Here is a 26,215-nt window from a genome sequence, read left to right as displayed (position 1 = left end):
CTACATGTACTGCATACATGCATCAGATTCCCTGGAGCTGGAGTTACAGATGACTGTGAGGTGCCACGTGGGTTCTGGGACCCAAACCTGAATCCTCTGCAAGAGCAGTGAGTCCTCCAAACCAACTAAGCCATCTCTGCAGCCCCCAACGGCCACTTCTCATGGGTGGGAATGGTCTCCCTGAGGGCCAGGAAGGAAAGAGACACTCCCAAAGGGACATCGTAAGAATTCACAGATTCTTACTGTGTATCCCTGGCCGGTCTGGAACTCACTCTGTAGACCGGGCTGGCCATGAACTCACAGAGATCCGCCTGCCTCTGCCTCCTGAGTGCAATTTAATGTGTGTCTCACCATGCCCTCGCAACCAGTCCCTTTTGTGCTTGTCAGTCTTACTGGCTCCCCTAGGTCCATGAGAGACTCAGGAGAGGAGGGACAGTTTGCCTGGAATGGCTCCCCTAGGTCCATGAGAGACTCAGGAGAGGAGGGACAGTTTGCCTGGAAGTGTGTCTAGAGGAAGCAGAAGCCACGCCTTCCTCCCAGGTAGCATAATGGGAGAATCATTTTGTCAAAGGAAAGACAGCATGGAAAAAGAATCTTAGCCCTGACCTTAACCTAGGGGTCCACGGAGCGCCCGATGGGAAGGGGGTGTACATAGGTAATGCCTTCAACTCTGAAGGTCCCTCTGAGGACAGGCCAAGCTATCACCACCTCAAGCTGACCCAAAGGCCAAGATGGAGACGATAAGGGTCTTGGACACCTTCCTGTTTCACCCTTATCCCTTCCTACCTTCCTTCCTCACGGTCTATAAGCTGAGCTTGCATCCAAGTCCCTCTGGTCTGTCTTTCCACTCGTTGCTCAGAGAGGCCCCTAAGGTTCAGGCTTTCAGAAAGCCAGGCTGGCACTGGGCGAGTGGCTCTTTCTAGAATGTCCCAGTGAGGGGATGTGGGTGTGGTCTGGTGGCAGAAAGTTTTCCCAGGAATTGGACAAGACCTGGATTACACCCCGAACTACACACACACACACACACACACACACACACACGTCAGGCCTGCTCTCCTAGTGGCTCCTCTCATGATACGGGTAAGGGGAGGGTAGGCGGCCACCCGACTCCCTGTGTCTCTTCCTGCTCTACCCTGAGCACATGGGTCATTTGGCCTCCTCTCCTTTCTGGTCTCCAGGCTCCAGTATTTGCTTTAGGATAATGGTGGCTTCCAGGGTGCAGGATGTGGTGTGGCAGGGGCTTCCCACCTCAGGACACAACAGGCTTCATTACCCAAATAGGCCACCCTACCCTGATGACCGGCCCCCTGCCTCCCATAGCTAGACAAATACCATCTGTCCAGCAAAGCAACATGATCGGGTGGGGGACACTGGTCCTTCCTGGGAGAGCTTTGGTGGTGTGGGGCAGGTGGGGGACACTGGTCCTTCCTGGGAGAGCTTTGGTGGTGTGGGGCAGGTGGGGGACACTGGTCCTTCCTGGGAGAGCTTTGATGGGGTGGTGTGGGGCAGGTGGGGGACACTGGTCCTTCCTGGGAGAGCTTTGATGGGGTGGGGTGGGCGGGTGGGAGACACTCCTAAGTTTGTGGCTCCTGTGTGTATCTCAGCAACCATTAGGTTCTGCTCACCCAGGGTCCTCCCTCAGCCTAGTGCTGCCGTGTCTCCTTCAGCTCCCTCAGAGGCGCGGTAGCCTAGGCTGAGGGAGATGAGTCCACGATAATAGATAATATCTAAGTCAAAAAGAAAGGATTTGGTTGTGAGAGGAAGAATTTGGTCTGGTGCAAAAAAAAAAAAATCTAGGGCCAAAGTTCAAAAGCTGTGAGCAATGGGGGGGAGCAGAAAACCTCAGAGGTGAGGTGGGGAGGAGGGAGAGGGAGGAGGGAGAGGGAGGAGGGAGGGGCAGGGTATGTTTGTGGAGACTAGAGGACAATTTTTTGTTTTGTTTTGTTTTTCGAGACAGGGTTTCTCTGTGTAACAGTCCCTGGCTGTCCTGGAACTTGCTCTGTAGCCCAGGCTGGCTCCGAACTCAATGAGATCTGCCTGCCTCCCAAGTGCTGGTATTAAACCAGAGGACAATCTTTTTTTGTTTTGTTTTGTTTTTTGTTTTTTACGAGTCAGGATTTCTCTGTATTGTTTTGGAGGCTTTCGGTCCAGCCCGGCCTTGAACTCACAGAGATCTGCCTGCCTCTGCCTCCCAAGTGCTGGGATTAAAGGAGTGCGCCGCTGCCGCCACCACCACCACCACCTGGCACCAGAGGACAATCTTAACTACAGTTCCTCAAAAGCTATCCACCCTGGTTTTTGAGACTGACCCAGAACTCACCCACCATGTAAACTAAGCTGGCTGGCCACGGAGCCTCAGGCATCCGTCTGTGGGCTCAGTAGTGGGGCCACACGACACACAGGGAAGCCCCGATCTTTGCTCTGTGGTTTCTGAGGATTATACTCAGGCCCCAGGCTTGGAAGGCAAATACTTTACCAACACAGCTCTCTCCCCAGTCCCTTTGTTTCCCTCCCTCCCTCCGTCCCTCCCTCCCTCCCTCTCTCTTTCTTTTTTGTCAGTGTGCTTGTTTAACACAGGGGATTCGCTATGCAGCCCAGGCCGGTCTGGATACTAACCCTCCTGCCTCAGCCTGCAGGGCTGGGATGACAGACCCATGCCACCACTCCCTAGACAAGCGCCTCCTTGGAACTTTTACAGCTGTCCTCCCTGGGGCTTCCACCCACAGAACCAGGGAACACAGAGTGCCAGGAGTGCTCCTTGGCGAGGGTGAGGCACCCAGGCCTCTGCAGGCTGTCCTTCTCCCTGTCTAAGGGACCAGTTCCGCCCACCACTGACCCCCTGCCTGGCCGCCCGCCCCCACCTTTCAGAGAGTCGCCAGCCTCTCAAATCCCCTTTGCTTCAGAGAACCCCTATTACAGGGGGTCTTTGGGAGCCTTCTACTCTGAGTTTGTATTTGCTTGCTGGTTTATTTATTTATCTGAGACAGGATCCCGTGTATCCTGGGCTAGCCTTGAACCTTAAATTCCTAGGCAGCAGAGGATAACCCTGACCTCCCGACCCTCCTTCCTCAGTCTGAGTTCCGGGACTCCAGGCATGCTTGACCATGCATGGCTTATGAGCTTGCACGCGGGGTGTTTGCTTTTGTTTTTATTTTTATTTATTATTGGAAGGGAAGTGCATGCCTGGCTTGTGGAGGTCAGAGGACAATTTAGTGGCGTCTATGCTCTCCAGCCATGTCGATGCGAGGACCATCACTCGCAGAGTCAATCTCCCAGCCCACAATTGTTTTTCTCCTTCACCAAGGGTATAAAACCAAAGACTCCTGTGTAGTCACCCCCGTCCTCGGCGCTTAGAACCCCATTTAAGAGAATTTCATGTTCGGGCTTTTGGAGTTGAAAACGCGGCACTCTCCACCCTGGCCACAGAAGAGAGCAGTTCAGGGAGTGCGCTCTGTCCCTCCTAGTACCCTTTCCCTGTAACCTCTCCCCTTTGGCTGCTCACAGTCTGAGCTGGAGGCCCAGCAAGCCGGCCCAAGTGAGTGTTGTGTAGACAAAGCAGGAAGCCCGAGTTGGGAGTGGTTGGGAAACGGGAGACCCTTTGGGGGGGGAAACTGGGAACCCTAGGTTTCTTGTGGCTCATGCCTGCAATCCCAAGCCTTGGGGAGGCCGGGAGCAGAACTGCTACCAAGTTCCAGGCCAGTCTCTGCTATACAGTGAGTGCAAGGCCAGCTTGGTCCACAGTGTTAAACCCTGTCTCGCCGAGAGAGGGCGGGGGAGGGATACCCCCTCTCCTCCGTGTAACCCCAATAACTGGGAATCTTTAGATAGTTAAAACACTGTTCCAGTGTGAGCTGCATCTTGCAGTCTGAGACCTTAGATGCCCCCTTCCCAGGGAGTCTCATGATGTCCAAGGGCGGGGGAGGGGGAGGGGGACAAGGAATTTGAACTTTCCACATCGGTCTCAGCGCCCTCAACTATCAGGTTGCAACATGATCCGGGCTGGAGGCCAGAACATGTGGGCCAAGGTTACATTGCCTCCAGCCAATGGGGTCGCGCAGCTCTGCCGCCACGAGGTAGGCCACGCTCTTCCGCAATCCCCACCCCTGCCCCAGGTCCCCTATGGGGCTGCAGGTGCCGGTCTGCACAGCCAGTGGGCTCTACGAAAGGGAGGAGGCTCGTTGAAGAAGAGTGATATTTACAGAGAGGAAAGATCAAGGCCGGCCGATCCCCCTTCCTCCCCTACTGTTTTCGGTTGATAATTTATCCTGGTCCCTCTGCTCCCGGGAACTTTGCTCCAGGGCACTGGGCCAGGACCCCAGTTCGTGCCCTCCTCTGGGACTCGTAGGTGGGGCTGGAGCTGGGTGCGGCCCTGGAACTCTGAGCCGTAGCAGGGGGTTCCTGGCTGCGTTACAGCCTCCCACAGATACCGGGTTCGGGGAGACCAGGCTTCCCCAGTCCCGCGCAAGGCGGACTACAGCACCCCCTGCCGGCTCTGGACAGGTCCCGGGCACCCTCTTCCCGCCAACCTTGACATAGCGTTCTAAATCAGGCGTGATGGCTCAAGCCTGTAATCCCGGTATTTTGGAAGACTGAGATGGGAATCTAGCCTGGGCTACCTAGCTCCACTCCATCTGAACTTCAGAGTGAGACTGCATCACCCAGCTAAATCAAACCAAACAAAAGGTTTGCGGGCCGTCGGGAAGAAACAATCTCCATATAAGTTGGCACTGGCTTACGAGGGCAATCGCCGGAGAACCGCAGCCTGCAGAGAAATGAGTGGAACTTGGCGGGGACTACTGATGGAGGGAGGGGACGGGATGGCTTAAAGCTTGGGGAGTGTGGGGGACACCCCGGCATTTCTTACGGGCAGAAGCCAAGAACCAGGGAGGGGGGGGCCCAACCGCACCAGGCCCTGCAGAAGCTGCGGGCGCGAGAGTGGCGCCGCGAGCAGGTGATAGAACGCATGATTCGCGAGGGTCAGAGGCTTAGGACCGGGGGAAGGGGGAGGATGCCTAGCTTGTGTCCCGAGTTCCCCGGAGCAGCGTGGGACCAGAGCCCCAGTGCGCGGTACCCCTCGGAAAGCCGGGACTCGGTCCGCCCTCACCTGTAAGCCAGGCTCAAGCACTCGAAGAGGCGGGTGAGTGTCGGATCGATGCTGCGCGGCCCGAAGTCGGAGACCCCCATGGGCCCCTCCTGGTCGCGTCGCCGGTTCAGCGAGTCGCTGTGCGGCGAGGACACCATGAAGTGTCCGCTGTGGATGACCTGAGATCGGTGCAAGCCACCCGCGCTGCGCCGGAGACTCGGGTCCTCCGAGTCTGTATCCGAGTCCGAATCGGGGCAGGGGACGACCCGGGGCACCTGCAAGTCCACAGCTAGATCCTCCAGAACGCGCGCCATGACCACTATGACAGCCAACTCCCCTGCGCTCTGGGGAGCAGGCTGATCGAACGTACCCTGAGGGGCCCTATTAACATGGCCACGCCCTGTCTTCCTGATAGGTCCTCGATGTGGGCGTGTTTTGGTGGTGGTGGGTGGGGCTTAAATTAGCATAATCAGTGAACCAGGTATGAAAACACTGGTCCTGGAGCTTGGGCAATGCAGTGCCTTTCTTTCTGTTATGAGCCCTTATTAGTCTCTACTTCTCAGGTCTCAAAATGACTGACCGGGGATGGGGCTGCAGCTCAGCAGATAAGAGTGCTGGCCTAGAACACACGAAGCCCTGGGTTCGATCATCTCCCCCACAGAAACTTGGCGTGGTGGCAAAGGTCTGTGATCTTAGCACTGGTAGGCAAAGGCAAAAAGATCCTAAGTCACAGCCGACAATATGGCTAACAGATAAAGGTTTGCCGCCAGGCCTGACAGCGTGAGTTCCAACCCCATAACCCACACAGTGGAAGAAGATACTGGATTTCTTAACGTGGTCTTTGAACTCCACACGTGTGTGTGTGTGTGTGTGTGTGTGTGTGTGTGTGTGTGTGTGTGTGTGTGACACAAGTTACCAAGCACATAAACACCAAATAACTAAATGAAATACCAAAAGTCCAAGATCACTGTCTGCTTCATAGTGAGTTCAGTGCTCTGTTAGCTTGCACCCAAGTCCTCTGATGACTGTCCTACACCTGTTGAGTAAAGTTCAGAAGGGGGTCCCAGAGAGCCCGCCCCTTCTAGACCACCTCCCCTGTCCTCAGGCAGGCTTTCTGCTCAGGGAGTTCTCTCACTGACCCTGAGGACTACCTTCTGCTCCTGTCTCTCTTTTCTCTTCTTTCTTTTTTTTAAGGACAAACACCAGGCTACCTAACTGAACAGGTAAAAGTGCTTTTCTGAGGCATCAGCTACGGATGGCTCAGTGGTAGAAAGCTTACCTAATATTCACAAGGTCCTGGATACGATCCTCTGCACTGCACAAACAAACAAAAATTCCCTTGTCTGAGGCACACCACACAGGAATGAAAACACAGGCAAGTATCTCAAAGCCTGATCTAAATGTGTCGATGTTGGTTCAAATGTTGTTTTAAGTAACCCAGGACTCCTACCCCAAGTTGTATTCCACGGATTTTCTCTCTGGTTGAGTGGGGTGGAAGGATCATGGGTGACTCTACCTCATCACACACGCCTCAATCATCAGTTTCTCTTTAAATGTTTGTACCTCAATTCTACATTCCAGGCCAAGAGGAAAACATTTAGAGACCTCAGCAATAAAAAAAGATAGGCTTAGAGCCAGGCGCGGGTGTCACATGCCTTTAATTCCAGCCCTCGGGAGGCAGAGGCAGGCGGGTCTCTGTGAGTTCGAGACCACCCTGGTCTACAAGAGCGAGTTCCAGGACAGCCTCCAAAGCCACAGAGAAACCCTGTCTCAAAATCACCCCCACAAACAAAAAGAAATAAAGAAAAGACAAGAAAAAAGATAGGCTTAGAACTGGGCAGTGGTGGCACACGCCTTTAGACCCAGCAGTCAGGAAGCAGAGACAGGCAGATTTCTGTGAGTTTGAGGCCAGCCTGCTCTACAAGTTCCAGGGCAGCCAAGGCTACACAGAGAAACCCTGATTCAAAAGAAAAGTGGGGGAAAGGAAGAAAATAAAGATAGGCTTGCTTATAAACCTCCTAGCACTGCGGAAGCAGAGGCATCATCAAATTTGAAGGCCAACTGTGTCTACACAGACAGTCCAGACCTGTCTACAGGCGAGGCCTGTAGTTCGGTAGGTAGAGTGCTTGTCCAGCAAGTAGGAAGTTGAGGGTTTGATCTCCCAGCACTTCGTAAATCAGGTGTGGCGCACACTTCTACAATCTCAGCACTGGAGAAATAGGCAGAAGATCAGGAGTTCAAAGTCATGCGTGGCTACATGCAAGTTTGAGGCCAGCTTGGGGCTACATAGTGAGACCCTCTCCTTCCAAAATAAAACAGGGCCCATGGGATGGCTCAGTGGGTAAAGATGCTTGCTGCTAAGCCTGATGGCCAGTCCCTGGAACCCACATGGTAGGAGAAGAAAACCAGCTCCCACAAGTTGTTCCCCGACCTTCACCCGTGAGCACTGTTGGCACACGTGCCCTCTCTCTCTCTCTCTCTCTATCTCTCTCTCTCTCTCACACACACACACACACACTCACTCACACACACATACATGAATAAACACGATAAACATAAAAAAAGTTGAAACAAAAACCTCAACATAACAATAAAAACCGCTGTAGATTGCAGCAAATGCAAGGCTCCCAAACTTTTGGTTTTGTCCACAGTGGCATGACATGGCATGACAGGACGCCGCTCCGGGGTGGCATGGAGTAACCTGGCCTGGTTCCCCTCTGAGTGTCTTTCTCACTTGTCCTCTGGTACCCGATGCTCAGAGTTCACAGCCTCTTAAGTAAATACGTCTGGTTCACGGTCCACAGGTTACACGACGACTCCTGACCGGGTATGGAGACCCGGTTTTCCCCGACAACTCTTCCTGACACCACCTCAGCCTCCCAGGCTTGCTTCTTGAGGTTTCTCCCCTAGACTGCTCACATTGCTTGCATCCCCACGCCCTGGCTGCAATCACTACAAGTTGGATTTCCATCTGCGGAGACTCACAGTGGGTGCACTGGCCTCTCTTTCCCACTAGATGGCAAATTTCCAGTCAGAACCAAGAATTTGTTCCTCATGACAGTCCAACTCTCCCCCCCCCCCTTAAAAGCAAATGTGGCCAGACTTGGTGGCTCAAGCCTTTAGTACCAGCACTCAGAAGGCAGAGGCATGAGGACCCCTGTGAGTTCGAGGCCAGCCTGGTCTATCTACATAGTGAGTTCTAGGATAGCCAAAACCCTGTCTTACGAAACGAATGAACAAACAAAAAACAAAAAATAGCTAATATATATTTGTTTTTCACTTTTTTGTCTTTGTTTTTGTTTTTTGAGACAGGGTTTCTTTGTGACTTTGGAGGCTGTCCTGGAACTCGCTCTGTAGACCAGGCTGGTCTCGAACTCACAGAGATTCACCTGCCTCTGCCTCCCAAGTGCTGGGACTAAAGGCATGTGCCACCAACGCCCAGCTAGTTTTTCACATTTATCTTGTAAGCTATGCTGTGCCCATCTGCCCGCCTATTCTTCGTCTGTCTACCCACCATCTGTCTATACATCAGTCACCTGTCCACCCATCCATCATGCATCCCCCTATGTCCTGTCTGCACCGTCTGTCCACCCCAGTCATCCATCTGCTCTCTGTCCGTCACGCATCTGGCTATCTGTGCATCTACTGTCATCTACCTGACTCACGCATCTCATTATCTGCCCATCAACCCGATCACCACCTACCAACTGTCCGTCTGTCTTGGTTACGGTTTCTATTGCTGTGAAGAGACACCATGACCAAGGCGACTCTTTTATTTTATCTTTGGTTTTTCCAGACAGGGTTTCTCTGTAGCTTCAGAGCCCGTTCTGGAACTCACTCTGTAGACCAGTCTGGCCTTGAACTCAAAGAGATCAACCTATCTCTCCCTCCCATATGCTGGGGTTAAAGGTGTGTGACACCCCACGACACACCCCTGGCTGAGGCAACTCTTCTAAAGGAAAACATTTAATTGAGGTGGCTCACTTACAGTTTCAGAGGTTCAGTCCGTTATCGTCACGGCAGGAAGCATGGCAGCGTGCGGGCAGACATGGAGAAGGAGCTGAGTTCTACATCCTGATTTAGACAGCAGGAAGTTCCTGAGACACTGGGTGGCTTCTTGAGCATGTATGAGACCTCAAAGCCCACCTCCACAGTGACACATTTCCTCCAACAAGGTCATACCTACTCCAACAAAGCCACACCTCCTAATAGTGCCATTCCCCCTTGGGGGCCATTTTCTTTCAAATTACCATGTCATCCATCTAACCATCTACCTGCCATCTATTGTCTATCCATCTGTCCATCCATCTGTCCACGTGTCGTCTTATCTATCCCATTGTCTATCTACCGTCTACCAGATCACCCTCATCTGTCCACCCATTATTCACCCATTCATTAACTGATCAATCTCTCTATCATCCATCTGTCCCTCCAACTGTGTCTCAGTTACTCTTCTTGCTGCTGGAATGAAATACCCTGACAAAAGTCAATTACGGGAGAGAGTGTTTACTCTGGCACATAGTTCAAAGGCACTGTCATGTCATGGAGGAGAGGTCCAGGCAGCAGTAGCTTGGAGCATCTGATCACACCCTCCATCAGGAAGCAGAGAACATGAAAGATGCTGCTGCTTGGTAACCACTTGTGCGGTCCAGCATCCCAGCTAGGGATTGGAGCCACTCACAGTGGATGGGTCTTATCTCAACGAACAAAATCCAAAGAATCCCTTCCTGGACATGTCCACAGGTTCATCGCAAAAGCAAATCTAGATCCTGCTGAGTGTTGAGGTGACAACAATATCACTATCACATCAACTGCCCAGCCATCTTCCAGGTTTTTTTTTTTTAAAGGCAGGGCCTCACTTTATAATTCTGATTGGCCTGGAACTCACTCTGTAGACCATCTGCCTGCCTCTGCCTCCTGAGTGCTGGAATTAAAGGTGGGAGCCGCCATACCCAGCCCCATCCATCAATTCTTTTTTTTTTTTTTTTTTTTTTTTTTTTTGGTTTTTCGAGATAGGGTTTCTCTGTATTGTTTTGGAAGCTGTCCTGGAACGCGCTCTGTAGACCAGGCTGGTCTCGAACTCACAGAGATCCATCTGCCTCTATCTCTCTAGTGCTGGGATTAAAGGCATGTGCCGCCAACACCCGGCTGACAGCCAACTTCTACAGTTACACTCTCATCTCCATATGTGCCAAGCCACTCTCGAGTGCACACGTGTGCATACACACACACACACACACACACACACACACTAAATAAATGAAACTGTAACTTGGAAGGGAAGACTGGGGCTGGAGAGATGACTCTTAAGCACCTGTGTTCTGTTCTCAGCACCCACAAGGTGGCTAGCAAACACCTATGACTCCAGTTCCAAGGAATCTGATGCCTTCTACCCTAGGCACACACATGGTGCAATACATGCATGCAGGCAAAACACTCATACACATAAAATAAAAAGAAATCTAAAGAAAATTGTTTAAGTTAAAAAAAAAATGAAGCCGGGCAGCAGAAGTGCACGCTTTGACCCCCGCACCCAGGAGGCAGAGGCAGGCAGATCTCTGAGTTTCAGGCCAGCCTGGTCTATATAGAGAGCCAGGACTACATTTTTTTTATACAGGGTTTCTTTTCCATGGGCTACTAATCAGAAGCTGAGAGAGCACAGATATGATTTTCCTTGTGTCCGTCCGGGAGAGTTGCTGTCTGTTGTTTAAAGGTCAGACTGTCATAGAATGTGCTGTAACTGCGGACGACTCTGACCTTCTCATCCCCCAGCCTCCACCTCGAGTCCTAGGGATCACAGTGGATCACTGCCACAGCTGGCACCCGGCACAGATGTGGGCTTCCTTTTGTGCTGATGAAACTTGTTGAATTCCACAGAAGTGGTTGCACAACCCTGAATACACCAAGAACCATTGAAAAAACGGGTGACATTATGGAAAAATGAGAGAGGGGTAGGACAGCAGGACGGCTCAGCGGGTAAGGGCCCTCACTGCCAACCCTGAAGACCTTGAGTTTGATCCCCAGACCCCACAGGGTGATAGGAGAGGACAAATTCCTAAAAGTTGTCCCGATTGCCACATGTGCCTTGACACACGCCTACACAAATACACACACTGAATAAATACAGTTCAAAGTTTTATCAAAAAGAGAATGATGAATTTTACAATATATAAATTATATCTCAATAAAAAATAGGAACTTGGGGGCTGGAGAGGTGGCTCAGAGGTTAAGAGCACTGGCTGTTCTTCCAGAGGACCTGAGTTCAATTCCCAGCACCCACATGGCAGATCACAGCCATCTGTAACTCCTGTTCTTGGGTATCTGATACCCTCTTCTGGTTTCTGGGGGTGCCAGGGGTACATGAGGTGCACAAACATGCAGGCAGGTAAAACACGTAAAAATGAACAAAAATGGGACTTGGTTTTTTTTTTTTTTTTTTTTTTTGGTTTTTCGACACAGGGTTTCTCTGTGGCTTTGGAGGCTGTCCTGGAACTCGCTTGGTAGTCCAGGCTGGTCTCGAACTCACAGAGATCTGCCTGCCTCTGCCTATCGAGTGCTGGGATTAAAGGCGTGCGCCACCACCGCCCGGCAAAAATGGGGACTTGTATACATGACTCTGTTTCCTGTCACCCTGTTAAAGGAGGTGTGTAGTTAACGTTTCCATGTCCATTTTACAGGAGGGAAAATCAAGGTTCCTGTGGGTCAAGTTACTCAGAGGGATGCAGTGAGGATTCCTGAGAAACAGGTGGTGTCTACAGACTGTTTATTATCGAAGGCATCTTTGATGCCTCTACAGCCTCCTGATTTATATCCATTCTGCATCCACTCTGCAGACAGGACCAGAGGCTCTGCTGAAGGTCACAGGAGTGCTGAGAGGGTTTGCTTTAGGGTTTCTTTTTTCCCTTTTTGTTTATCTTATTTAATTAATTTATTTACTTTATTTAATAATTTTTTTGGTTTTTTGAGACAGGGGTCTGTGAATAGTTCTGTAGACCAGGCTGGCCTCAAACTCACAGAGATCCGCCTGCCTGTGTCTCCTGAGTGCTGGGACTAAAGGCATGCACCACCAATGCCTGGCTCTCTCTGGTTTTTGAAACAGACCCTGACCTTTAATCCCCACTGGCTTGGAACTCTCTGTATAGCTTAGACCAGCCCCCAACTCACTCACAACAATCCTCCTGCTTCCTCCTCCCAAGTGCTGAGATTAGAAGCATGAGCTATTGTTCCCTGAAGCTTTCTAGCTACATAAGACCAGGTCCGAGGGCTGAAGAGATGACTCAGAGGTTAAGAGCTTTGACTGCTCTTCCAAACCCTGTCTGTAAAAAAACAAAAAAAAAAAAAAGAAAGAAAGAAAAGAAAAAAAAAGAAAGGAAGTCAGACTGGGTTAATTTGCATAACAGAAATATCCAATTGTTCCATCAAACTTATGAGCTTGGGGCTGAGAGTGGTTCAGTTGGCTGTAGGCTTGCCTAGGGCACACGAAGTCCTGTAACTGGTTCCCATCATCACATCAACTTGGAAGAGGTGGCACAAGCCTGTGATCCCAGCACTCAGAAGACGGAGGCAGGAGGATCAGAAGTTCAAGGTCATCCTCAGCTACACAGCAATTCCAAAGGCTGCCCGGGCTACATGAGATCTTGTCTAAAATAAAATAAAATGTTGGGGGCTGGAGAGATGGCTCGGCAGTTAAGAGCTGTTCTTCCAGAGTGCTGGGGTTCAGTTCCCAGCACCCACAAGGCCACTCACAACTGTCTGTAACTGCAGCTCCAAGGGATCCAACACCCTCACACAGACACACATGCAGGCAAAACACCGCTGCCATAAAATAAAAATTAATTAATTAAAAGTAAAATAAAAGGCAAAAAGTGAACACCTTTAGTCTCAGCACTGGGGAGGCAGAGGCAGGCACATCTCTGAGTTTGAGGCCAGTCTGTTTTACAGAATGAGTTCTAGGACAGCCAAAAATACACAAAGAAACCCTGTTCTCAAAAAATTTAATAAAATAAAAAGTAAAAAGCATCTCAAGCCAATTTCCTCACTTGGGAGACAGAGGAGGAGGCCACACAGCGAGACTGTCTGAAACCAGCAGCAACCGCACTGTCTGTTCCACGTAGGCTGCTCTGGTCCCTCCTGAAAAACGCTGATCCCTGGGCTCTCTGAGAGGCTAAGGGGGCTGAGGAGGCAAAGAAGGAAGGGTAGACGAGGCGAAACAGCCAAGTGAGCATCCATCCTGCTCCTTCATCCATTCTTCTTCCGGTAGTCTACCCACCATCTCCCAGCCCACCTATCCATCCGTCACAACCCAACCACCAATCATATTCATTCTCCGCCCCCCCCCCGCCCCCACCTCCTGAGTGCTGGCATCACAGGCAGGCGTGAGGCACCGCTCCTGGCTTCATCCAGTCATCTCCATCTCTCTCCATTCACCCACCGGTCTCCTTCCAGGCAATTTGTGTCCAGGTGTCAATCCATACTTCCATGTATATGTTTACCTATTCTCCCCTTTAAACTTTACCATTATTGTTGCTGTTATTAGTGTCTGTGCGTGCACACTCCGTCCCATGGTGTGCATGAGGTCGGATGACAACTTTTGAGAGGCTGCTCTCTCCTTCCACTGTGGGTTCTGGGGATTAAACCCAGGCAGAGGCAAGGGCCGTTACCCACTGAGCCATATTACTGACCCCTCCCCTTCTCATATTACTGACCCCTCCCCTTCTCAGCAGGTCTTGTGTAGCTGGGGCTAGCCTGGAATGACCAAGGATGACCTGAACTCCTAATCTTACTGTCTCTACTTCCAGAATACTGGAACTACAAGCACCGCACATCCAGTTTATTTATTCTTCCATTTCTTCATCTATTTGCTGCCCAAACACCCAATCACATGCATGTGAACCGCCCAAACACCCACCCTCATGCATGTGACCTATTTATTGCAATCAGACCCCCAGGAAGGCCCAGGGGGAGCTCAGAAGCCCGTGTGCTATTCCAAGACTCCCACCCCATTGCAACTCAGCAGGCAGAATGATGCATGCCCAGCAGAGACCAGAGAGGGGACAGAAACAATACCCCAGACGCGGAGGCCAGTGAATGCAGTGACCTGCAGCCTAGGGGTCAGGGAGGGCACACAACGAAAAAGCTCGCTTGCCAAACAAAGACTAAGGGGAATCAGATACACAGATATCAGGGAGAGCACATGGGATGGAACCGGGAAGCGGAGGCTGACGGGGATGGGAACCAAAGTGGTAGGTCACTAGCTGGCTGGGGTGAGCTACTGTCCAGAAGTCCACAGAGCTGCTAAGTCCACTGGCTCACACAGCGAGTCCCATCCAGGTTCTGCCTAAAAGCCTGGCTCCCGTGTCCCTCATAGTGCAGCCTGGGGTGGCTCTGCCTAGAATCTCCCATTGAGGGGTAGAGCCCTGCCAGCTGGTAGGGGCTGCCTTTCAAGCCTGGAGATGTGAGTTTGATTCCCAGAACCCACATACAGGCAGAAGAGAACCAACTCCATAAAAGTTGTCCTATGACTGCCATGTGTGTACACTTTCACCATGTTAGTGTACCAATGAGCGCACACGCGCGTGCAGCACACACACACACACACACACACACACACACACACACACACGTGCTTGCACCAGCCATAACAAAGGGTTAGGTGGAGCTGGGAATGGAGCCCCTGGCTTTGTCTATTTAGCAAGCACCCAGTCAGCTGACCCAGGCCTCCAGCCCCTGCTGTTTGCTTTATATTGTTAGAAGTCTTGGTATTTTGTTACAGTAACAAAAAAGAAAAGAAGCCTGCCTGGTACAGTGATTGAACTCAGCCACCAGCGTCTCATCCTGCCCCTCCCCATATGCGTTAGCTGGAGAATCGTTGAAAATGTAACCCAGGCATTGTGGTGATTACGTTTAACTCCAGCACTCAGGAGGCAGAGGAAGGTGAATCTCTGTGACTTGGAGGACAGCCTAGTTTACATAGTCGATTCCAGCACAGCCAGAGGCACACTACACAGTAAGATCTTGTCTGGAAGAGAGAGAGAGAGAGAGAGAGAGAGAGAGAGAGAGAGAGAGAGAGAGAGAGAGAGAGAGAGAGAGGATAAAAAGTAAATAAAATCTAACCACTCACCTTGGACCTTGGTCTCCATTAGCTAGCACTCATGCTTAAACTATCTGGGGTCACCAGGAATTTTAAAAAGCAAAGACATATTCCCCATTATAATGTAGCCAAACATTGCAGCTGCCTGCCTGCTGGATTTATCTGTCGGTCCAATCAAAGCACCCAGTCATCTAAATCGTACAAGTTTTTGTGGGAACACCAGACCTTGAGCAGAGACCCACTTCCCCTTCTGCCTGGGAGTAGGCAGCTGTAAGACAATGTTTAGTAAAAACATGTTTACTAAAAATGATACAATAAGTTCCTGGGAAAGGCCTTCCCACAAAAACCGCCCTGACCTCGACCTTGTCCAAAGACTAACCGCACCTTCAAAAACCCACACACATCCACCTCTGGGTCAGAGCAGAACCAGCCAGGGTAGAGGAGAGAGCAGAAGCTTCTCTGGTGGGAGCTTTTCTTAGGAGGTTTTCTTAAACCTTTTTGGAGCCTGTTTAAAGTTTTCTTTATATCATTGAACGAGTCTCTGTGTTGTCAATCCCCGACACCCTCCGCACGTTCTCGGACACAGGCCACGCAGCAGACGTGACAATTGGAGGTCCCACCGAGATCGTGAAAGCAAGGTAAGTGGACGGGGTTAAGAAACTATGGGGAATAGTTCCGGGAAGCTAGAATCATTACAGTATCAACTAAAAAAGTTACTTAAAGAACATGGGACTGCAGTCAAGTCTAAAACCCTAGAAGGCTTTCTAAAATCGATCGAACGAGCCAGTCCATGGTTCATTACTGGGGGAAGCTTAAATATTCCAGATTGGGAGGAGGTTCGCCGTGATCTTCATAGACTTTTACGAAAAGAGGGATCTGAGTCCTTGCCCCCTACGACATTCTCCTTATGGAGATTAGTGAGGGGAGCACTTTTGACAGATAAGGTTCGTCACCGCCAGGTAGTTCAGGACACAAAAGAGGCTTTTTTAGAGTTACAAGAGACTGAGACTCAAGCCTCCTTGAGTTCAGGGGCAGAGAGTGATGATGAAGAGACCGTGACTGAAACTAGAGGCTCCATTGTTAGTGAGGATGAGGAGGAGTCTCTTAGTAACAACAAAAAAACGGGTAGACATCTCCGGGCACGACCCAAAAAGAAGGACTCCGGTCAGAATCGGTTATATCCTTCTCTATCAGACCTAGAAAATGGAAGTAGCTCAGACTCAGACTCTTCACAGTCTGAAAAGGAACGGTTACTTGCTGAGATCGCGGCCCTTAAAAAAGAACTAAAAAGATTCTAATTAAGGAAAGACAGGACAGGGAGAGAAACCCTTCCCCATACTCTGAAAAAAGGGACTCCTCCTATGAGATAACCCAGTCCTTCTCAGACCTGGAGGGAAGACCCAGAGGAGGGGTCCAATGCTGCCCGGTGGTGGCCCCAGTAATGGAAGTTCCAGATCCGAACAATTCTGGACAGGTCATTAGGCATCATAACCCTTTAAATTTTAAGGATATAAAACAACTTAAAGAGGCAACTTTAAATTATGGAGCACAGGCTCCCTTTACACTTTCCTTAATGGAATCTTTTGCGTCTCTTAATTTGACACCTGGCGATTGGCAGCAGCTTTGCAGAGCAGCTCTGTCGGGGGGAGATTATTTGATTTGGAGAGGTGAGTTTCAGGAAAGATGCAGCCAGACAGCCCAAAGGAATGCACAGGCCGGACAGCCCCAGAGAAATGTGGAGATGCTTACCGGGAGTGGTCAATACGCCACCATTCAGCAACAAATGCAATATGACATCACAGTCTATGCCCAAGTGGCAGCAGCGGCCCAAGGGGCTTGGAAAGCATTGCCTTCCAAGGGAGGAGGGGATCATCTGTCCAAAGTCCTTCAAGGACCTTCTGAACCTTTTCAAGACTTCGTAGACCGTCTCAGTCAGGTAGCAGAAAGAATATTTGGGGGCATTGGGCCTGCGATGCCAGTCATAAAGCAGATGGCATTTGAAAATGCAAATAAATATTGTAAGGAAGCCCTTCGCCCCTATCGCAATAAAAGTCTAAATGACTATATCCGGATCTGTAGGGACATTGATGGGAACTTCATCCAGGGCCAAGTGTTAGCTGCTGCTATTTGGCCCCAAGTGGGGAAAGAAAGACCTACCCTGGGAGGGAGAAAAACATGTTTTAGCTGCGGTAGGGAGGGACACTTCCGTAGAGAGTGCCCTCAAAATAGTACTACGGGTCTCAAGAGACCTGGTTTATGCCCCCGTTGTCGAAGGGGATATCATTGGGCCAATAACTGCTACTCTAAAACTGACAGGGAGGGAAATTTCCTTTCTGCTAATAATAATCAGGGAAACGGGAGGAGGGCCCCGCCCCAGGGCCCCAAAACCAATGTGTACGGGGCAATGACCCCTGCTCTGGGCAGTGGCAGGACTCATTTTCTCCCCCAGAGCAACCCCTTCATATCTCAGACCTCCTTAGAGCCACCTCAGGGAGTGCAGGATTGGACCTCACTCCCTCTGCCCGGGCAATCCTAACACCAGAAATGGGGATCCAGGCCCTCCCTACTGGGGTGCATGGGCCATTGCCCCCAGGCACGGTCGGACTACTCTTGGGACAGTCCAGTACTATTCTTCGAGGCCAGGCTGGACTGACAGCCTCAAACAATACAGAGAAACCCTGACTCAAAATTTTTTTTTTTGGTAACAGTAAAGAGGTACTGGTATTAAGTAAAGAAAAAGAAAAGGACGAAGGTACATGGAATAAAAAATTTTGTTTACATTTAAATTCTATTTTGTGAGTCATCTCTAAAAACTTTTGGCCAAAAGCCTGGCCTCTCCACCTTGCATCTACAGAGTTACAAGGAGTATGTACGGCTGTACCCCATGACTGTAGCTCAAATGGAGGAATGATAAAGAACATACAGGACTTTTTAACCCTTTTAATTCAAGGATTGGCTGGAGTTGTTCTTTTACATAGATTTCAATTAAGGGAGCTTCATTGCAACAGACTAATCATGACCTAGGGAAAAAGGATGACTGAAAGATGCATGTATGTTCTGAATGTATGGTGTGGCCACACCGGTATGTATGAAATGTGATTGTGAACGTGTGAGTGTGAACTGCTTATATGATTAAAAGGATACTTAAATCCCTTCAAAAAATAGTTCAGAAGCTACCTAGATTGCTTTATATATAGCCAAAAGGAACATCCAGCCAGTCTGTTAATGTTTTAACAGAAAAATTTAAGATGCAAACGAGGCCTTGTCAGCTAGTGAGAGCTCTACAGGTTAGATTGGGAAAGACTACTCACAGACTTCCAATAATTTTCAAAAGTTATTTGGACACAGTATAGTTTACAATCTTTGAGTGATTTTCAGAAGTTTTTGGGAAATATTTAATGGATATGTCCCTTTTAATGGGCATCTACAAATAATCTAAGTAGTAATCCCAATTTACCTAGATAGTTAACCAAGGAGGGTAGACAAATCCTTCTACTGTTATGGTCCAGCTTCAACAGTTCAAAAAAGAAATTTTTTTTTACAAAATAAAAATGGGGGAATAATGCCCCCAGTCCCCACATGACTCATCAAATAATACACTCCTCATTTAAAAATTTTATAATGTGAATGCCAGTGAGCTTCAGACAGATTCTGGCATGATGGAACTTGAGCAACCATTGCTCAGGTCAAATGGAGACATCCATGCACTAGACAGTGGAGAAGACCCTAATTTGGGGTCGAGGGCATGTTTGTGTTTTCTTGCAGGAAAAGAATAAAGCTTCGGCAGCTGTCAGACCATTTAGTGAGATGCATGGAGCAGAGAAAAACTGGACCTGAGACCATGGGAGCCTACCTAAGCCAGTTTGAGTGAGATCTCCTAAATCAGTGTTCCTGACCCTTGATGTCATCGAATCTAGAGCCCAAGAAAAAAAGAAAACAGTCGGTTCGAGATTTCCAGTTTCTCAACAGACCTGCTGCATCAACCTTCCGGACCCATGAGTTTTCATCGTGAAGCCAACAGAGAAAAAAGGACCCATTTAAAGCATTTGGACATTGGTATGGACTATGATGAGTGGCAAAAGCCTCTTTTCAGTATTTGAACAGGACATAGTCACTTGAAATATCAGACTTGATGGTTCCTGTTTCTAGAATCACGACTAGGCCATTGTATTTTTCTGGAGAAATGCAACTTGTCCTAATGCGACAACTATTGTTCATATTTTTCATAATGCTACATGTGTAACATCAATGATTGTGCCCAATGTATCTGTGCAAGTGCACTTTCTAAATGCTTTCCTGAGAAGATCTTGAAACGATTGGAAACTTTATCAAATTGTAAATGTAAATCACATGCGGGTTACCCTTGTAACAGATGAAGGCTGGTAGAATGTTATGGCCCAGATCTGGTGATGGGTATGGTAATGGAGAGGCGCTATGTCAATGGGGGTCCTGGAAATGGTGGCAGTGGCGGTAGGCATTCTGGCTTTATGCCGAGCTCAAACGTGCCTTGTTCCAGAGGCAAGAGATCCGTAACCAAGTATTGCTTAGCTTAGCCCATGGCAATCCCGATAGCCATGAAGGTTGGTTACAGATGATTTAAGGTTGGGGTATCTCCGATGACGGGCAACCTGTGGGGAAGACCCCTCCCACCTAAAACAGGGGTTCAAGGTCCCCCAAAGACGGGAAAGGGAGGGTGACCCTACTTGACCTAAGCCAGGAGTGCCTCATTTGAAAATAAAAAGGGGTGAATTGTGGGAACACCAGACCTTGAGCAGAGACCCACTTCCCCTTCTGCCTGGGAGTAGGCAGCTGTAAGACAATGTTTAGTAAAAACATGTTTACTAAAAATGATACAATAAGTTCCTGGGAAAGGCCTTCCCACAAAAACCGCCCTGACCTCGACCTTGTCCAAAGACTAACCGCACCTTCAAAAACCCACACACATCCACCTCTGGGTCAGAGCAGAACCAGCCAGGGTAGAGGAGAGAGCAGAAGCTTCTCTGGTGGGAGCTTTTCTTAGGAGGTTTTCTTAAACCTTTTTGGAGCCTGTTTAAAGTTTTCTTTATATCATTGAACGAGTCTCTGTGTTGTCAATCCCCGACACCCTCCGCACGTTCTCGGACACAGGCCACGCAGCAGACGTGACAAGTTTTGGTCAAGCCTGGTGTGGCGGCGTATGCCTGCAATCCCAGCACTCAGAAAACCAAGGCAGGAGGACTGTCAGTTCCAGGTCAGCCTGGGCTACACAGCAAGTTTCACACATTAACGTGAGCAACTCTGGAAATGTCTTAGAAAGTGGGAAATTGAACATGTTAGTGTGCTCCCGTTATCCCAGTTCTTGGGAGGTAGAGGCAGGAGGGCTAGGAGTTCGAGGCTAGCTTCAGCTGCATAATGAGTTTGAGGCCAGGGCTTTGGGAGACCCTTTCTCAACAGCCCCCTTAAAAAGATGCACCAAAACACCCATCCCAACACAAATAGATAAGTAAAGAAATAAACCTGGAGAGCTGGAGAGATGGCTCAGAGGTTAAGAGCACCGGCTGCTCTTCAGAGGTCCTGAGTTCATTCTTAGCAACCGCATTGGCTCACAACCATCCCCAATGAGACCTAGTGCTCTCCTTTGGTCTGCAGGCATACATTGCAAGAAGAACACTGTATATACAATAAATAAATAAATCTTTTTATGTTTGTTTTTTTTGAGACAGGGTTTCTTTGTGGCTTTGGAGGTTGTCCTGGAACTCACTCTGTAGACCAGGTTGGCCTTGAACTCACAGAGATCCACCTGTTTCTGCCTCCCAAGTGCTGGAATTAAAGACATGCACCACCAATGCTCCAAACAAATCTTAAAAAAAAAAAAAGAACTTGTACTGTGCCAGGCAATGGTGGTGCACACCTTTAACTCTAGCCCTCAGGAGACAGAGGTGGGCAGATCTCTGTGAGTTTGAGGCCAGCCAGAGCTTCAAAATGAGCGGTAAACAATAAAAACAGCAACGGAGAGTGCTATTCCCCCAGTTTCAGGCCTGCCACATCTGACAGTGATGTGTATCTGGGAACGGAAGGATGACCCATCTCTTGGCTTCCTCTCACCAATATTATGTACCACGTGAGTCTATGCAGGGCTGAGCCCAACGGTGGGTACCTGCTATTTACAGAGGGGAAGGCCATTGTGAAGCAGGCAAGCTGGGAGGACCCCTGTACCAGAGCAGGGCTAGAAAGTCGATGCCCTGGTTCTGGTAGAGGAGCTGTGACAACCAGGTGCTCCCCCACTGCTGTGCAGGAAGTTTGGCAGGTTGGGCCAGCAAACCTCAAAAGTAGGCAAGGGAGACTGACCAGTCTCGGGTTCCTCCCAGCAGTCTCCCCAGGGGAAAAAGGCATAGTCTCCATGCCCCAGGCTGTGCATCATTGCAAGACAGAGGAAAAACAAAGAGAAAGACAGAGAGAGAGATAAATGAGAAAAAAGGGGGAAGGGCAGAAAGACCAAGAGAGACAGAGAGGAGAGGAGAAAGAGACCGAGGTAAAGACAGGGAGAGACAAAGTGAAAGAGAGAGAGACATATTTAAAAAAAGAGGGACAGGCAGAGAGATGGAGAGAGTGAGATACATACAAAGAAAGAGACAGATCAAAGAGAGAGAGAGACAGAGAGAGAGAAGTAGAGAGACACAGAGAGAAGGCTGGAGAAGCAGAGAGAGAGATGAACACAGAGTGGTCAGGAGAGAAACAAAAAACAACCAGATCGATGAAGACAGGGAGAGAAAGACAGAAAATGGAGAGAAGAGAGAAAGAGAGAGGGACTAGGATCCAGAAGACACAGCACAGACATTATGGTTACAATCTGTCCATTTTCCAGGTGGAAAAGTTGAGGTCACTCAACAGATATGCTCCAAAGTGCAGCCTCTTCCTTTGGGCATTATCAGAAGACATTATCTCTAGCTTCCCCATGTGCCTGGGTGGATTCTGTACACACTTTTTAGAAGAAACGGGGGACCCTGAGATGGGTGAGAGTCCAAGTTGCCCCATCCCAAGTCACCATGTATCTGGGAAGAACAGGGTCAGACACAGCCATGGAGTTAGATAATGTGTTTTTATGGTTTGGGGTTCCCTGGTTCAGAGCTATGGGGTGCAGGGCACAGATGGAAGCACTTTCCCCTTGCACGGTCTCGGGCTCCACTAGGCAAGGAGAAGGAACACACTTCAGGAGCGCTCAGTGGCTTTGAGTTTGGTTAGGCCTCCTCGGTGGCTACCATGTTGCCATTCACTAACACCACTGTTACAAAAAGTAAAATAGGGCCAGGGAGGTGTCTCAGCTGGTAAAGGCACCAACCGCCAAGCCTGATAACCCGAGTTCAATCCCTGGGGCCCACAATGTGGAGAGAGAAACTCCAAAGAGTCGCTCTCTGACGGCCACACGCACGTGCCATGCACATACACACATGTCACACACCAATAATTTAAAACATAAAGTAATAATACGACTTGATAGAACCTGGAAATAAGGGTATCTAGAGGACAGACGGTCTGACAGCTTTCTCGAAGGGACTTGGGATGGAAAGGGTCTCTGAAGCCGGCTGGAGCCGGGTCAGCCTTTTCCCCTCTGGGATGAATAGCTCAGGGCATCAGGCCACGCTGGACCAAGATGGAAAATGGGACTACGGGACAAACCACTTCAGGCCGCATAGCTGGCAAGGTTGATTGGGAAACAAAAGTTGAGGTGACCCTAGTCACCAAGTAGGCTGCCAAGTTGAACCTGTATCCTGGGCTAGCCCAGGGGACACATTGGTATTTATCAGTGTCATGGCGACAGGGACGGGGATGGGGACCACGACACTCTTCTCCTGTGTCAACATCATCAGCCTCAAAGAGGAGAGGCAGGCGTGGGCCACCTTGCTGGAGTCTCAGGCTTAGGATATGTGGATAGGGAGAGAGGGGAGGTGGGGGAGGCCGGAGCACGGCACATGGACTCTTAGGGTCTAATCTACACAGCCTGCCAAGACAGAGTCGGCACTTCTTACCTACAGTGTTTCTACAGATAAAGCCGGGTGGAGTGGAGCCAGAGGAAGACAGTGGAAGAACCAGAGGCAGCAGGGGCAGCAGAAAACGGCATTATGATCAGGTTGCCCGGGTTTACATCCTAGCTCTCCTGCTTCTGGCTGTGTGACCTTCCGTCACTGCCTTGACCTCTCTGGGCCTCTGTCTCGTGAACTACAAAGTATAGATAATATCCTTTCGGTCCCGGGTGGTCATGAAGGAGGAACGGGGCCAAGGAAAGCCCCACATGGTACCTGGTTTGCAGTCAATGTAAAAGAGGTTTCCCTGTGTCACTTTGGCTGTCCTGGAACTCGTTTTGTAGACCAGGCTGGCCTTGAACTCACAAAGATCTGCTTGCCTCTGCCTCCTGAGTACTGGGATCAAAGGTGTGTGCATCACCACAGCCTGGCTCCCATTCCTTCTTTCTCTGGCCAAAGACAGTCCTTGGTTTTTGTTTTTGGTTGTTGTTGGTAGTGGTGGTGTGAGTGTGTGTGTGTGTGAGTGTGTGTGTGTGTGAGTGTGTGTGTGTGTGTGTGTGTGTTCTTTTGAGACACGGTCTCAGTATGTAGCCCTAGCTGGCCTGGAACTCTCACTACAGCTCCCAGGTCAGTGGCTTGAGCTCATAGAAATCTGCCTGCCTGTGCCTCCGTGATGCTGGAATTACAGACCTGTGCCACCAGGCACGGCCAGTTTTCACTGTTCTTTGTTGTTTTGTCTTGAGGCGAGGTCTCATATCTTAGGCTGGTCTCACATTCGCTATGCAGCCTAGGATGATCTTGGATCCTAGCCTCCACCCTTGCTACTCCGCAGTGCTAGAATTACAGACATGCACCACCGCACCTGGTTCATACAGAGTCAGGCATGGACTCCCGGGCTTTGTTCATGTTAGGCACGTGCTCTACCAGCTGGCTATGGTCCCAGGTCTCATTTTGCTTGTTTGTTTGTTTGTTTGTTGTGAGACAGGGTCTCACCTTGCAGCTCAGGCTGGCCTCAAACTTATCAATCCTGCTCATCCTCTTAAGTGCTGCAATTACAGGCACACACCATCCACCCCGCTGTACTGAGCCTTCCTTTGGATCCGGGCGCCAGGGCAGGAGTAGAGCCAGGCCAGTTGCTGGGAATTACCAAGCTCTTAGGTAGGGTAGCAGCCTGGACTAGACCTGTAAAAACCCCTTGTGGAGACACAAAGGGACCTTGATTGGATGGCCTGCCCTCTCCCCCCAAGGTGTCCCATTTTATTCTGTCCTGTGTTCACACAGGTGGCCCTGGAGGAAGCTTCCAGTGTCACAGAGGAAGAACCAGGCCCAGAAAAGGGCCAAGGTCACAAAACCCTGACAAACACAAGAATCTAAAGACGGAAACAGCCCATACCTAGCCACACCGTCACCCCTCCCACCATGGTGGCCTCAAGAGCCAGACTTGAGGATACAGTGGCTGAGAGTCAACACGAAACTCGGGCCCTTCCAGGCTTCACCAAGTGGGCAGGCCTTTAACCAGTTCCTAGCCCCTGCCTGCTACCAAGCTGGGTGACCGGAAATCCACAGGCCCCACCCGGGCATCTGTCCCCTCCCCCCTGCCTCCCTGAATCCAGCCAGACCCCCCTTCACCAGGTCACCATCCTATCCCAGCCCAGCATGGAGGACCCAGGAGGTGACCCAGGGAGCCTGGGTGATCCTAAAAGGTCCAGCAAGATAGAGTAGGGTTCCTGATGCCCAGTCCTCTCTGGTGTCTGAGCCTGCCTCTTTCCCCACTGGCTCTGCGCATGAGCAAGTTGGGGGGCACGGAGGGTGGGAGCCCCCCACTCCAGTTGTGATTTAAGAATGGCCCCTCACCATTGCACACGGTGGCAACTGAGGTGTGGCGGGGGCCCTGAGTCCTCCTGCACAAGGCATCTATGTCCCTCTGACACCTGAAGACCTCCCCTGCTCACCTGAGCTCCACACGATCTGCAGATGGCGTCGGGCAGGGCTCGGCTCCTGGGCCTCGGGTCTCCCCGGGGCTGCAGATGCTCGGGCCGCCGCGGCCTCACCCCGCGCCTTCCCAGCGCCGGCGGCAGAGGGCTCCGTGCGCTGTGCCCGCACGAGGCCCGGCTTTTAGACTGGGGTGTGGACGGCTGGGCGCTGCAGGTTCCCCCGCCCTCCCTCTCCGAGGTGTCCTTTGCCCCTTGGTCCGGTGCCTCCTTCTCTCCTTAGCACGTGGATGGCAGCCGCTCCTCCGGGTGGTGGCCTGTGGAGCAGCGGTGGCGCTCGCCGTGGGCTCGGGCGCCTGCCAATCACCTTCTGCAGCCCCGCTCGTGCCCCGCTCACCTTTAACCGCCGCCTCCCGGGGGCTTGGTGTCTGGGTCCCAAACTGTAGGCTGGGTGCGAGAAGGGAGGAGCCCCAGGTACGGGGCCAAGGGGAGCGTGGGAAGAACCTCAGCAACCACCCCAGCCCCAGGTCCTATTTGAACCTCAGTCAGGGTTGCAGGCTCCGCTTGTTTGCAGCTCCGGAATACTCACTGATCCCTAACTATGCCCCAGGGAGTCAGCTGCATCCTGGACCCTCCGCTGAGGAGGGTCCTTGTTCTCCAGTTCCCTTTTCCTCTTAGCCAGACCCTGCCTGGAACATCCTCCCCTTAGGTGCTGGGAACTGACGGTAGGTCCTCAGCAAGAGCACCAAGTGCTCGCTCGTAACCATCAAGCCATCTCACCAGCCCTAAATCCTCCTTTTTTTTTTTTTTTTTTTTTTGAAACAGGATCTGGAGCCCAGGCTGACCTGCAACTTTCTCAATGTAGCTGAGGATTGACCTTGAACTGCTGCCCCCACTGGTGTTGCAGGGGTGAGTCACCACACCTGGTGACAAAGATTTTGTATCAGTGTTTCTCTTTTAAAAGGTTATCACAGGGGGGCTGGGGAGACGGCACAGGGGTCAAGCGAGCTGCTCTTGCAGCACCCACACGGGTTCACCATCATCCCTAACTCCAGTTCCAGCGGATCTGATGCTCCTTCCTGACCTCTGTGGACACAAAGTGTGCACATGG

The 26,215-nt window shown here is 50.6% G+C and overlaps 1 protein-coding gene across 5 annotated transcripts in view; it reads right to left on the bottom strand.

Moving 5' to 3' along the window:
- Positions 1–25,263, bottom strand: part of Mlxipl (MLX interacting protein like) — a 51,724-nt gene extending 26,461 nt beyond the window's left edge. For 3 of the 5 annotated variants that reach the window (XM_040731409.1, XM_040731407.1, XM_040731408.1), the window contains exon 1: positions 25,126–25,263. Coding sequence is in view for 2 of the 5 variants with exons in the window: in XM_013120802.3 (XP_012976256.1) it covers positions 5,105–5,397 (293 nt within the window). In the remaining 3 variants the exon portion in view is untranslated. Of the gene's footprint in view, positions 1–5,104; positions 5,447–25,125 lie in introns of those variants that run through there. The other 2 variants (XM_013120802.3, XM_005080357.4) reach the window with 2 other exon arrangements.
- Positions 25,264–26,215: the final 952 nt, after the last annotated feature.

Source organism: Mesocricetus auratus, unplaced genomic scaffold, assembly GCF_017639785.1.
Source record: "Mesocricetus auratus isolate SY011 unplaced genomic scaffold, BCM_Maur_2.0 Super-Scaffold_100025, whole genome shotgun sequence".
Classification (NCBI taxonomy): Eukaryota; Metazoa; Chordata; class Mammalia; order Rodentia; family Cricetidae; genus Mesocricetus; species Mesocricetus auratus.
Note: the sequence above shows the minus strand (reverse complement) of the source record. Positions and strands in the feature narration are given on the sequence as shown.